The 14,835-nt window shown below is 34.0% G+C and overlaps 1 protein-coding gene across 9 annotated transcripts in view; it reads right to left on the bottom strand.

Annotated features, from left to right (window-relative positions):
• The window catches only part of LOC120068939 (putative triglyceride lipase), a 52,485-nt gene extending 49,282 nt beyond the window's left edge, over positions 1–3,203 (bottom strand). For 8 of the 9 annotated variants that reach the window (XR_016530614.1, XR_016530612.1, XR_016530610.1 and 5 more), the window contains exons 1-4: positions 2,754–3,203; positions 2,527–2,585; positions 2,267–2,348; positions 1,130–1,197 (exon numbers count right to left, since the gene is read on the bottom strand). Coding sequence is in view for 2 of the 9 variants with exons in the window: in XM_090315449.1 (XP_090171575.1) it covers positions 1,130–1,197; positions 2,267–2,348; positions 2,527–2,585; positions 2,754–3,068 (524 nt within the window). In the remaining 7 variants the exon portion in view is untranslated. The remainder of the gene's footprint in view (positions 1–1,129; positions 1,198–2,266; positions 2,349–2,526; positions 2,586–2,753) is intronic. The other variant, XM_039020577.2, reaches the window with a different exon arrangement.
• Positions 3,204–14,835: the final 11,632 nt, after the last annotated feature.

The raw sequence follows: 14,835 nt of genomic DNA, 5'->3' as shown, positions 1-14,835 counted from the left end.
TCAGGCAAAGTTTAGACTCGTGTTAGCAAGTTGGGTTTGATTTACATCTACACCCCAACTTGAGGGGGAGTATTGGAAATAAGGGATTTTGTTGATAGCTTATAGTCTCAAGGGTATTTTAGTATTTTACTTTACCCTAGGTTTATTTCCTTTTTCATTTTAGGGCTTGCTAGAGCCTATAAATATGACTTCTATTGTAACTTTCAGTGTGTGTTAAAAATAATAAAAGAGACTTTCTACTGTAGTTTTTTCTCCTTGTACTAGGGTTTTCCACGTAAACCTTGTGTGCTCTATCTCTATATTTTAATAGTATCTTTAAGCAATAGTTTTTTTTCATTCTCTTAATGAAAAGTGTGGTATCTTGTTAAAAAAAGATTCTTCATGCCTTCCTTGGAATATTTCTTGTGAATGGATCTTAAAGGAAGAAGAAATAGATGATTTATTCTCTTCTTACAGATCTGGAAGTTGCCAAGTAAAATAATCACGATGAATTAAGGAGCTGGCTTTGGAATCCTCTGGTGTGTTCTTAAGTAAATCTTTAACACAACAAAACTGGGTGTTTTCGAATAACACCGAGAGCAATGTATTTCACTTTTTTTTTTTTTCCCAAAAAGGGCAATGTATTTCATCTTCTCACTAGGATTAACTTGCCTCCAAGATCACACCTTATGTGGATCAATGTAGTCAAAGCTTTAATTTCAGAGATATGTCTAATTTTTTTAGGCTTTTATTTGCAGGAATATGTCTGAATTAGGAAGCTTTTATATTTTACCTTTGAACCTTTTTTTTACTTTCAGAGCATAGCCTCTATCCATTTCTTCAATGATAATCATGCTGCTATAAATATCACAAAAAATCTAGCTCTTCATGATTGTATGAAATATATTAAATTGATTACATTTCCTTGAAGAGAAAAAGTTTGCAGCTCTCTCATTTGAACACCTACATAGCTTCATACCATAAAAACCCTTACCAAAGCTCTTCCAAGACCCAAAGTTTGAAGACTTGAAGACCAACTGATATTCATTCATTGTTATTTGCTTACTAAGGCAATATTATTTGTTAACTGTCACGACGTGAAATACCACTTTAACACGATGAAGGATTTCAGTATGAATACATTGCTCACCCCCATTTTGTCTTGCTTTTAGCAACCTGACCATCCAATTGAAACACCACATATGGATCGCTCGTTCCCTGAAAGCATGTCAAAATGAGGAACAAATACAATCAAATAGGAAATACAAAGAACGTAAAGCATTAGAAGTCTATAAAGAAGACCACGGTAGTAATTGGTCAAGAAAAGATCTAGCAGTTGTCATTTACTGTGCCTTTTGTTTAGTAGGGATAGATGTCTTGAGTTATCCTTAAGATCATTCTATTTAGTTCTAAGTTTGGGTTTAAAGTGGTGCAATAGAACTTAAGTTTTAGTTTTTTTATTTTTTTTGTATGGTTGGTATGGTTCTGTAATTTTCCATTTCATCAGTGAAAAAAATATGTTTATCACTAAAATAAATAAAATAAGATAAACAATAAGTGGTGATTGTATAAAGTTGAGACATTTCTTTAAAAAAAATGTTTTTCTTCTCACCTGTGGGGGGGGCAGGGGTAAGAAAGGGACGAGCTCTTTATCAGAACACTTTGATAATAGTTAAGTGATACTGATGGTAAGGATTGTGCCTTGTTTTGTGTTGGAGATCAAAAGAAACAATGAAAAATTTAGAAGAAAAAGAATAACAAGCTCTTTCTCCTTTTTCTTTAACAAGAAACAACTTCTCATTAATATAATGAAAAGGAATAAGTGTTTAAGGGTTAAAAACTCTTAAAGTGAGTGCAAAAAAAAATATTTCTATTCGTTTCTTTCCAAACTTCCTAGAAAGATGGCGTCAATCAAAGACGATTTTGGCTTTGTCCCTGTTTCAGAACCAATGGCAGAAATGTAAAGAAGCCAGAAATGCTAACACAATTCCCCAAATGGTTGACATGGAAGAAGAGATGATTATGGTCTGCTCAAGCCATTTGGGGAACTGTGTCAGCATTTCTGGCTTTTTCCTTCACATAAAGCAATCTCAGTCATTCTGGGTTTAGGTGAAACGGTGAAAGAGCTTGCATTTTTTTCATAATTATGTTTTCCGATGAGGAGGAACCACTACAAAATTTAATTTTTCCTAAAACCCTGCTTTACCACGGAAGTTAGAAAATTAAAACTAAATTTCATATGGCAAAAAAGAACAAAAAATGATAATAATAAGGGGAAAGGAGTTACCCACGGATCCATTGCAGGTAAATCAATGCCCTTCTTCAATTTTATGAACAGTTGACCATCATATATCTCTCGAACAAATGACCTGCATTTGGATTCATGAATAAAAATTGGCACGTCCAATGTTGAAGTCAAAAGAACTTATATGCATTCAATAGCAAAAACAATTACGAGTTCAGGAAGACCAATATGCAACTAAAACATCCAAGACTTCCTTCTGCACAATTTTCGTCAATTTAAAGTTTATTATAGCAATTACATACTCTGAAAGATATACAGTCGTACAGCCTGCAGCATCAACTTCACGCTTCCCAAAATTTTCCTATACCAAAAAAAGGAAAAATATATAAATAAAAGATCACAAAAAATTTCAAACAATATCTTTCATCGAACTTAAACACTAAAATGCATCTTCATAACCCTCTCCTAATAAACAAAAAATGATACCAACAACAACAAAAATAAACGAAGTAAGCAGTAATCAAATTACAGGGGGGCTAGTGTATGCTTCAAACGCGAAACCGGCAAGAATAACGGCGAGATTGATATCAAAGGGCCGTCGTTCAGTTTCTTCTAGGAGAGGTAAATTTTCAACTTCGGTCCCTGATCTGCAGAAGCAAGGAAAAGAGGATACGCCGAGGCGACCCTTATGATTTACCCGGAAAGTTAAAACCCTAGGTTTCCGAGAAAACTTGGGTCTTCGGCGGGAGGGGAGAAGATTTCGGGTCCAATGGAGGTTGGGAATGGGTGTGGAGAGAGAAGAATTGTAGTGAAGATGGCTGTGGTTGTGGAGAAGAAAAGCCATGGAAGCAGCTAGCAGAGAGGGAAGAGGCTGTGTGGAGGAATTTGAAGGAACTTTGCGTACGCCAACTGAACACTGAGTGAAGTCCAGAAGCCAACGGTCATTCTAGAGCGCGCCCATTTTAACTAATTCTTTTAGTAATAATGTTCGGGGGCCTTTTTCTTATTTTTATAACAGGGTTTTTTCTTTTTCCTCGCTAGAAATGCGGGGATTTTTGGATGGAAGATCCAAATTTAAAAACATGAGATTTATTCTGCCTTTTGAAAATGATTTTTTTTTTTACCTTTGTTGACATCAAATTTGGGTAAAATTATCAAAACGAAACTCCTGCATGCACGTGGTTTGGCTCTCTCATTTTCTCTTCTCTTATTTTCTAGCTCTCTCGTTTTCTTTCCTCTAACAGATCACTTCCTCTCTCTTTTTCTCTTAAAGTTTTGCTCTTCGACACTTGGTCTTGCTCCATGCTCGATCTCGTTTTTTGGCTCTTGCTATGCAAACACAACGAAAAAGAGGGAGAGAAGAAGAAATCAGTCAAAAAAGAAACGTGTGGACTCATTGGAGAAGATTAATGGTACAATTTTATGGAGAAAATTTGTAAGAAGGGTTTTTTTTAGGGATCCAAATGAAAATTAGTTATGAGTTTTAAATTGAGGGAAATTTGGTCTTCTGCTTACGTCAGCGACATTTGAAATTTCCACTTTGACCCCAACTTTATGCTCCTTCATTCTTTTTTAGTCTACAACTTTCTTTTTTCTTTTTAAATCTAATTTACAACTTATATATATATATACATATATAGAAAAAATATAACCATTCTTCGCCTTCAATCTAAAGCCTCTTCTTCAATTAGATCTTCTTCTTTGATCGGTTCCTTCAATTCGATTCTTTGAAAAAGAGGAGATATCTGACCATAGAAAAGAAAATTGAGTTGTTGAATAGAAGGAGTAAGAAGTGAGAAGCGAGAAATGAAAAGAACTCTAACCATAGAAAAACGAATTGAAAAGGAGGATAGAAAGAGCGAGAAGTGAGAAGTAAGAGCAAAAATCCTGACATGTGCATTCTTGAGTCAAAGTAGTAATTTCACATGGCACCGACACAAGCAAAAGACTAAAATTCATTGATTTTTAAACATTGGACTAATTTTCATTTGGGCCCCTTCATATATACAAAAATCCCAATTTTATGCCAGATTGTTTTAGTACAATAACTGTGGGGATGAGGGATCAAAAGTCCAACCTTTAGGAAGGTCATACCAATTTCGATGAGTTAAGTTTACTTTGGTCTATCTTATGTCAATTTAAATATGCTTGTGTGTAAGTTGTGAGTAAAAGATCGTTAATTTGGAAAATTATTTAATAGATCTTTGGAAAAATTGGACAAAGGGCAGTTTATTTTAAAAAATGGTCAAACATGTTTGTAATGACTAAAATAAATAAAAGAAGGATAAAATATACTTTTAATCCTTGAAATTTAAAGGTAAAGTCTATTTGATCCCTATGTTTCAAAGGGGACATTTAGATATCTTTCTAATTTTATCGAGGGGATCAAACTGTGATGAAAGCCAATATAATTTAATCCTAGAAAGAAAATAAATGTAGCAACAGAGTGAAACCAAGCAAAAACACATCCTAGGATAATGACTTCGTTGATGATTAACCAAGTTAAGTGTTTTAAACTTGGATTGACTTTATGCTTACTATAGACCTAGAAGTCTTTTATCTAAGTATTTTCTCTTTCGAGTTCGACCCTTTGTAATGCCCAATTATCAAATCATTTTCATACAATTAATTAATTAAGTGCAACACTAAGTTCCTTCATAATCAATCTCTATCAATCTCCTATCACTTTTGTGCATAATTGATCAATAGTTTAGTATATTAGATCCAACCAATGCTCTCTCTCAAGCAAGACATTAAGTAAGAATCATTCAAACTGTGATTAATTGTTCAAAAACATTAAGATTAAACATGCTAAAATAGTTTATGCATTAATCAATTCCAAGAAACAATTAACAACATTTGTAACAATCCAAAAACAAATCCTTAAACTCTAAGGATTACAAACTCAGCAACTCATGGCTACAAATACAAACAAATACAATCTATATCATATCCAAAATATAAAGAAATAGCAGATTAAAGAGGGAAAAAGATGCAAGTAAAGCTCTTGACTGTCGTCTTCAAGCTCAGAATCACCCTCTAATAATCTCCTCGATCATCCGCTCCTTTGAAAGCTTCAAGAAGTTGCCTTTGTTGGAAACGACAAGACCGTCAAACGACGAACATGACAACAATAGAAGCTCGTTATAAGCTAAGTCGTGGAGCTCGCTCTCTTTAAGACGTTTCGCGACTTTATCCAAGTGTGCAAGCAGGTCAAGAATACTGTCACGTCGTCTCCAAGACAAAACAGACTAAAAAGAAAACCCGGTCGAAAATATACCATCATCGATCGAAACATACAACCTTTCTAACTAACTCCTCGGAAAATGGAAAATGGGGTGGAAAAATAGAAGAGGAGAACTGAGAACTTTCGAAAGAAAGTGAAAAGAAGAACTATGTGAATGAACTGCTGAAGGCCACACCTTTTATATGCCTTCAGCGTAGAACGGTCGAGTGAGAAAAAGACAGACGACCTCAAAATGTGCGAGGGGCCAGAAGACTCGCGGAAGACGCGCGCGAAGGACCAAGTTTAAAACATAATAATAATAATAATAATAAAATGATAATATTTTTATTAAAGAGAATAATAATAATCACACACATGCGCCTCGCCACGCCATGCCACGCTCGACCGAAGGCAATGGCGGCACGCATGTGGAATGTCCACTGAACCTACAATTAGTCTATCTTCTCACTCCCTCCAAAACATGGGTACCCCTTGGAGCCCAAACCCAAAGCTCAAGATTGGAGTACATAATGAGGCTTCTAAATCAAAATTTTCCAATGTGAGATTCTCCAACCAAATGTTGGTTCCCTTTTATTTTTGAAAATTAAAATTTTACCCAACAATCCCCCACTTGAAAATTTAAACAAAAGAGAAAAAAGTTTTTCATCGAGCAGTTTCAGTTTATACAACACTATGCATAAGCAAAGATGACTTACGACTTATACGTAGTGTAGATGATTCAAAATATACTAGAGTAACCCTTAGTTTTGAACTCTATCTCTAACAGCATCTCACACAGAGTGTTATTAGGGTGTAGTACGAAAGCCTGTACTTTAAGTCCTAGCATATGTATCCCGGTTTAGTGAATGCACTAGAGAGTTTGCCTAAAAACTCCATAGGAAACGACCCTCACTTCTACATTCACATAGGTGAATCTATCAAGAGTACTCCTGTAGCTAGGTACCCCACTTGTCATCAAGTATAGATTTCATTAAGAACTGAGTTCAACATTTTTTACGCTTCAGGATATCATGCTCAGATCATAAGTCATAGGAATGGAACTCTATGTTTGGTTTAGCATGATTCACTATATATCACTCATGATCAGTTATTACCCGTTGAACCTGTTTCTTAGGATCTCCAGTCTACATGTTGGATTTTTCTCACCGTGATTCATCTTTCTATAGGCATGAGTCCCATCCTTTTTGAGGTTCTGAAAATCTTCTCTCTGACCAGTCCTTTAATCATAGGATCTGCCAAATTTTCATCAGTTCGTATATGATCCACAGAAACTCTCTAATCGTATTGTGCTTATGCCGTATTTGTTGTCTATAGAGACATCCAATTTCCCCACGGGGACGGGGCCCCGCCCCCAAACGATTCCCCGATTAGGTGGAAAATGGGAGACGGAGTGGGGAAAAAAATTTCCCGTGAGCTAAACAGGGACGGGGACGAGGAATGCATTCCTCATCCCCACCCCGGCCCCATTCCCCATCCCCGTCCGATTAGGTTTTACATATTTATTTAGTATAGTTATATAATGTTATGTGTTATTATTATTATATAAATATTACATTTAAATTTCAAATTTGATTATTTATTGGGAAACACAATGAATATGTTTAAATTGAATGTTTAAATTTAGATTATATATGTGAATAGTTTGATTTATATTTATTTCTTTCTACTAAAAAAATTAATTAGGCTTTTTAGACCAAAATTTGAGTAATTCATCTTTAAATTCAAATTGTAATATAAAACTAACCATAATAAACAATTTAGTGATAAAGTTAATTATTTAATTAAAATTTGCCCACATTAGTGATTTAAATTAATTGGTTTTTTACAAAAAAAAAAGTAACGAAGAAAAATTCCCTGCGGGGAACCCGATCCCCGTGAATTCCCCGTGAGGAATCCCCGGTCTGATCTCTATGGAGAATTTCACAGGGATAGGAAATGAAATGGGGAGCGGAGATGGGGATAGGGAATGGCATCCCTGGCCCTGCCCCGCCCCGCCCCGTGGACATCTCTAGTCATCTCTTTCCGTTGTAGTAATGGTTCTGGACTTTTGCGATTGCTGCAGTACTATCGCAATGGATCAATATGGCTGGTACCGACTTTTCCCATAAGGGAATCTCTGGTAGCAGACTTTTAAGCCAGTCTGTTTCTTCACTAGCTGTCGCTAGTGCTATCATTTCTGACTCCATTGTAGATTGGGCTAAAATAGTCTGTTTCTTGGACTTCCAAGAGACAGCTCTGCCTGCTATATTAAAGATATAGCCACTTGTAGCCTTTGAATCATCCGAAAGAGAGTTTCAGTCAGCATCGTTGAACCCTTCCAGCACAGCGGGAACCTTTTGATAATATAATCCTATGTTTTGGGTTTTCTTCAACTACCTCATTACACTTTCTATATCATTCCAATGCTCTTTACTAGGTCTGCTTGTAAACCTACAAAGTAATCTTACAACATAAGCTATGTCAGGCCCAGTGCAGTCAGCAGCGTATCTAAGACTGCCTATGATGCTCGCATACTCAGATTGATTAATACTATCACCAATGTTCTTGAACAACTTAACACTATGATCATAAGGAGTATAGGCTGGTTTACAATCAAAGTAATTATATTTCTTTAGAATCTTTTCTATATAGTCAGATTGATCCAAAGAAATTCCCTTTTTAGACCTATTCACTTTTATACCTAAGATTACACTAACTTTTCCTAAGTCTTTCATGTCGAAGTTTGCATTTAATATTGATTTCACATCATTTATAACGTGCAAGTTCAACCCAAAGATCAACAAATCATCTACATATAGACATAAGATAGTGCAGAGGTTATTTTCAAACTTATAGTAGATGCATTTGTCACTTTCATTAACCTTGAACCTTTAGATAGGATAAAGTCGTCAAATTTTTCATGTCATTGTTTAGAAGCTTGTTTTAGTCCATAGAGAGATTCGTCTAATTTACACACCTTATTTTCTTGACCATGGACTACAAAACCCTCAGATTGTCACATGTAAATTTCTTCTTCAAGTTCACCATTTAGGAAAGCAGTCTTTACATCCATCTGATGTACTACGAGGTTATAAAGGGTAGCGAGAGAAAACATGACACAGATTGAGGTAATTCTAATGGTAGAGGAGAAGGTATCAAAGAAATCTATGTTTTCTCTTTGTCTAAAGCCCTTTGCCACTAACCTAGCTTTAAATTTGTCAACAGTTCCATTAGGTTTAAGTTTCCTCTTTAAGATCCATTTTCACCCTATTGCCTTACAACCTGGGGGTAGATCTACTAAGTGCCAATTCCTATTTGACTCAAGTGAGTTAATCTCATCATTTATGGCTTCTTGCCATAGGTTGACATCTACTGAGGACAGGGCAGCCCTCAGATCTTTAGGATCTTCTTCTACATTATAGGTCAGGAGTCATTTCCAAAATCTTTGGCAGTTATAGCTCTTTTGCTTCTTCTAGGTTTTGGGTCAGTTTTCTCTCTAAGGTTAGGATTTCTAACTAGGGTTAAACCACTTGATCCCGAGCCCACTATTCCTTGATTTAAAAGGAAATCTATCTTCAAAGAAGTCGACATCATTTGACTCAATGATCACTTGGTTCACTAGATCATAGAACCTATAGGCTTTACTATTTAACGCATAACCTATAAAGACGCACTCGTAAGCTCTACTAGCCAACTTTCTCCTTTTTGGATATGGAATCCTTATAAAGGCTAGACAACCCCATATTTTAAAGTAGGACAAGTTTGATTTCTTATTCTTGAGAATTTCATAAGGTGAAGTTTTGTTTTTAGACTTTGGGATTCTATTTAGGACATAACACACAGTAAGGATGATTTCACCCCACCAATAAGACGCGACTCCTGAACTAATTAAAATAACATCTACTGGCTCAATTAAAGTTCTATTTTTTCTTTCGGATTTTTCGTTCATTTTAGGAGAATAAAGTGCGGTCTTTTCGTGTATTATTCCATGTGAGTTAAAGAACTCATTAAAACTGTCCGAGTCGTACTCGGTTCCCCTATCACTACAAAGTCTTTTAACCTTTCTATTAAACTAATTCTCTATTTCAGAAACAAAAAGTTTGAAGGCATTAAAAGCATCACTTTTGTTTTTCAACAAATATACAAAAGTAAAATCAGAGCAATCGTCAATAAAAGTAATGAAATATCTTTTACTGTTCCTAGTCAAGATGCCATCAAATTTACATAAATCAGAATGAATTAAATCTAGAGGATAAAAAATCCTAAGTATAGATTTATGCGGAGTTTTAGTAATTTTAGCCTGACTATAATACTCATATTTATCAAAATCATTCGTGGATAACTTAGGTAACATTTCCAGCCTAGTCATGTTACTAATTAAGTTCTTATTCACATGACATAGTTTAGTATGCCAAACATTTGTAGAACAAGCATATACACAAAAGATTTCATTTTATTGAGGTCTAAATTTAATTTGAACATTCTCTCAGTTGCATACCCTTTCCCTACATAAATATTATTTTTGGTAAGGGTATATAGGTCTGCCCCTATAGTTTGAGTAAACCCGGCTTTGTTGAGGAGATAGCTTGAGACCAAATTCTTTCTTATCTCCAGAGTGTGCAGGACATCCTTCAATATGAGGGTCTTCCCAGAGGTAAACTTCAGTTCCACCTGCTGGTTCCAACAAATTTCGTGGAGTGGTGATCCCCCAACAGAATATTTTTATCCTTAGTTTCAGTATAAGTTTTAAACAGACCAAGGTCGTGACAGACATGGCGCGTAGTGCCAGTGTCTATCCACCACCCTTCACAACCATTGATCACATTTACTTCTGTGATCATGGCGACTAACGATTCTTTTGTCAGGTTAGCCTGATTAGCTGGACAACGTCTGTTCTTACAGTTCCTAGCCATATGCCCAGGTTTATTACAATTAAAGAAGAGGAACTATATTGTTTCTCCTGAAGAGGGCTTCTATTTTTTTTGTTGTCACTGGTTGCTGGAGTCATGGTTCTGACCTTTCCTCTTTATCCCCTTAGATTTTTTGTCAGGTTTTACCACGGCAGAGGCGGGTTTCCCATGTACTGCGTTCACCTCCTCCCTCTGGTCCTTCTTTTGAGCTTCCTCATCAATCCTTAGCCGGGTGATAAGACTCTTCAAAGAGAACTCCTTGGTTTTATGCCTCAAAGTGTTCTTAAAGTCCTTCCATAAAGGGGGTAGTTTATTAATAATAACAACAACTTGGAATTTTTTGTCTAGAGGCATACCTTCAGTAATTATCTCGTGGGCTATTTTCTGGAGTTCATGGGATTGGGCCTCCACGGATTTTTCATCCGTCATCTGGAACTTGAGATAATGGCTAACATCATACTTCTTCGACCCGGCCTCCTCGGTGTCGTACTTCTTTTTCAGGGCATCCCAGACTTCCTTCGCTATCTTCATTGTATAGTAGTAGTCATACAGATCATCAGTCAAACCATTTAAAATAAAGTTCTTACAAAGAAAGTCTTTCTCCTCCTAGTCAGCAGCTTCTTTTATCTGTTGTTCAGTTGGTTCTTCTAAAGGGACGATCGGCTTATCTTTGGTACAAGTTTCAGCAACTTTATTGATGGTGAGAAAGAATAGCATTTTTTGCTTCTACCGTTTGAAGTTCGCTTCTTCGAACTGGAATGGATGGTTAAGGTCAGATGTCATAACGTCATTATTTTTAGTGAGGGACATTAGTGATGTGGTGGTACACCCGTCTTAAAATTATTGGAAATGGCAAGACCCTCAGATGAAGAACAGGACAATAGCAAACGGTCAGGTCACAGCGGTCGAGCAAAGAATAAAACCTGCAAAACAGAAGCTCGTTATCGGCCGAGTTTCGGAGCTCACTCTCTTTAAGACATTTCGCGGCTTTGCCTCAAGTGTGCAAGTAGGTTCGGAATACTGCCACGTCGTCCCTAGGATAAAAAAACCTAAAAATAAAACTCGATCGAAAAATGGAAAGTGGAGTGGAAAAATAGGAGAGAAGAACTGAGAACTTTCAAAAGGAAGTGAAAAAAAGAATTGTGTGAATGAAATGCTAAAGGTCACGCCTTTTATAGGCCTTCAGCATGGACGTTGGCATGCGTGTGGGACATCTACCAAACTTACATTGGTCTATCTTTTCACTCCCTTCAAAACATGGGTATCCCTTGGGGCCCAAATCCAAAACTCAAGGTCGGAGTACATAAAGGAGGTTTCCAACTCAAAATTTTCCAATGTGGGATTCTCCAACCAAAAGTTAGTTCCCTCTTATGTTTTAAAATTAAATTTTCACCCAACAACCTCTAGCCAGAATTCAGCTCTCAGTGGAGGCCCTTGACAAACTCTAAATAAAACCTAAAACTAGCCTCATAAGAAGACCTCCCTTGAATTGATGATAAACATGCTATTTATACTTTTAGTCGAAGCACCGTGGCACCATAAGCAACGTTGTGGCACTTTGTAAAAAAAAAAAAAAAAAGAGATGTGTGGCAAAAAAAACTTTAGTAACATTGTGGCGCCACGGGACAATGTTGCAGCACTACCATGTTTCCTCCATTTTGTCCATAATGCGCTATCCGTGCCCAATTTTGTTCATCAATTTTTATCAACTTTGACCACTTCTCTTGGCCTAGGTCAAACTTTGACATTCCTTGGGATATTTTCGTTATTTTATACTCAAATTAACTCATTTTTTCTATCCAAATGCATGATTTCTACAAATTAAACATAAAAGTGTATCAATGAACACAAATTAACAATAAAACTAATGAAATTCTAAGTCCAAGAAAGCACTTTTTGAGTGCTTTTTTACTTTCTTATCCCTTCCATATCACCAATTCATCTTTCTCCCTTCTCTCCACGTTCTCCCTCTTCCTTTAGGTCTTTTCCACTAAGGAGGCGAGAGTAGTGACATCATCTCGATCCTTCAAATACAACCTACTTGCCACCTTAAATATCAAGATGTCATTTTCCTTCATAATTATTCATAGGTTTGGTAAACTAAATGACTCAAATAAAATTATATCATATTAAAATGGACAATGAGAGAGAATCTTTTCTCTCCATTTTGCCCCTTATTTTACTCTTCATCCTGATTAAAAACACATCTTTATGAGCATGAAAATGTAGAAAGTAACTACCATTGATGATTGCCCTTTACTTAAGGGCAATGCATGATCTCATTTTCTCCAACAAAACAATCTTTTCGTCAAGATGTACACATTTGACATTGAAAATGTATCATCAAAGAAGGAAAAATGTGCATTATCTATATTTTTTTTAGTAAAGCATATAATGATGGATAGTTTTTGTTTATTTTATGTATGTTTTGCTTTAATCACCAGATTTTTTTAAGAGATTTTTTAGAGTGAAACTTATTGTGAATTAGAGTATTTCATCTATTTTTTTCTTTTTTCTTAAATATGATTGTCTAAATTTGTTTTTTGGAACATTCTGAAATACATTCAACAATTTTATAATTTTTTTTTAAAATTTTCATATACATTTTGGAACATCTAATAAGTTTGTATTTTTTTTGTGTGTGTATTATTCAGTGTGTCTCTCTTTAATCACTAGATTTTTCTTCAAGAGATTTGACCGCAACAACAATATTATCCAATAAGGTATTTCATATATTTTTCTCTTTTGTTAAATATTGTTTATCATCTCTCTGAATTTTATGATGTGTTCAAATTTCTTTATCTTAGAACAACCAATAAATTTGTATTTTTTTGTGCCTCTCTTTACTCATAGGTTTTTTTTTTTCAAATGACAACCGTATCATCAAATAAGACATTTCATCTATTTGTTTTTCTTTTTTTAATATAGTTTTATAGTCAAATGTGTATTCCAAATTCGTTTTATTTTGATATTCATTTGTTTGTGTTTGATCTTGGAACCCTAGGTGGGCCTTTCTTTAATATATATATATTTTTTGAAGATTTGAGTGAACATTTTTTAACAAATGGTTTGTTTTTGGCATTGTATTCAAATTTTGATTGATTTAGTTGAATATGTTTATTGTTTTGTTTTTTTCTAAAAAACTTTTTTGAACGTTCAAATCTTGAAATTAAGATTGGATTAAAAAATCTTGAAACCAAGATTCTATATCTAAACAATTATATTTTTATTTAAAAAAATCATTTTATTTTGATATTGTTTTTAAACACTAGAACTATTTTTTATTTTTATTTTTTTTTAGGATTTGATAGTGAAGAAAAATATCAAAAGAAGTTTTTCATTTTTATTCCTTTTCACAAAAAAGCTATTTTATTCCATCGAAAATATTTATTTTTTAGTTCATGTGATAAGTTTAATTGATCATTACATTTTCTAGAATGTTTTCCTATAAAAAAATTATTCTAAAAACAAACCAGTATTTAGTTGTAATATTCTTTTAATTATTTATTTATTTTCCAAGTTTTGCCTAAGGGTTTTATTTTTCGCATTGAATTTTCACTTCAATATGTTTATAATTTTACATTCTATAAATATTCAAATCTTAAAAACAAGTTTATGTATCTAAACAATTTAAGAAGATGTTTTCATTTATCGATAATCTATTTTAAAATGCATGTAAATGTAATTAAAAAATTATTTGGAGTTCTTCCTTTTCGAATTTAATTTTATGAATGTTCAATATTCTTTTGCAAATGAAATAAGATTTTGTATCTAGACTATTCCTTTTTGTTTTATTCTCTTAATTTAAGAACATATTAAGAACATATAATATAGAAAAATTTTCACAGATATAAATAATGTCAAATTATTTATAGACTTCTATCAGTATTTTAATCTATTAGCGTCGGTCAATGGTAGACTTCTACCCGTCTCTATTTGCCTCTATCAAATAAGATTAAAATTTTGCTATTTTGAGTAGATAGTTTCCCTTATTTTTTCTATTTTTGAAAATTCCTCTATAATATAATTATTTTTTTATTACTTATTTTAAAATGTAAAAAAATATTTTTTAAAAAACAACATTAACTTATATGATAATATGAACCTTTAATTTTTTTTTCCAATAAATACAAATTGTGTATCTAAACAATTTTTTTAGATTTAAGAAAAAAATGTAGCTGTGTTAACATTGAATCTAAATTAAGACTTTTATTTTTAATATTTATACAAATAGGTGTTTCATTTTTTTGACTACGTTTATTATTTTGTAGCTTTTATAAACCTTCAAAACTTGAAAACAAGTTATTGTGTGTTTACACGAGATTTTCAGAAAAATTTATTTCGTGAAACTTGAACTTTGTATTTGTATTAATTTTGTGGAAAATGAATACAATTTCTAATACATGTTGATGCTTTCAGAATAAACTATAAACTTAATGATCGACCTTTGGCCTTATTGATCTTCTTGAATGATC

This window comes from Benincasa hispida, chromosome 7 (assembly GCF_027475165.1).
Source record: "Benincasa hispida cultivar pf3 chromosome 7, pf3_genome.v1.1, whole genome shotgun sequence".
Taxonomy (NCBI): Eukaryota; Viridiplantae; Streptophyta; class Magnoliopsida; order Cucurbitales; family Cucurbitaceae; genus Benincasa; species Benincasa hispida.
The sequence above is the reverse complement of the archived record's forward strand: the minus strand, read 5'-3'. Positions and strand labels throughout refer to the sequence as shown.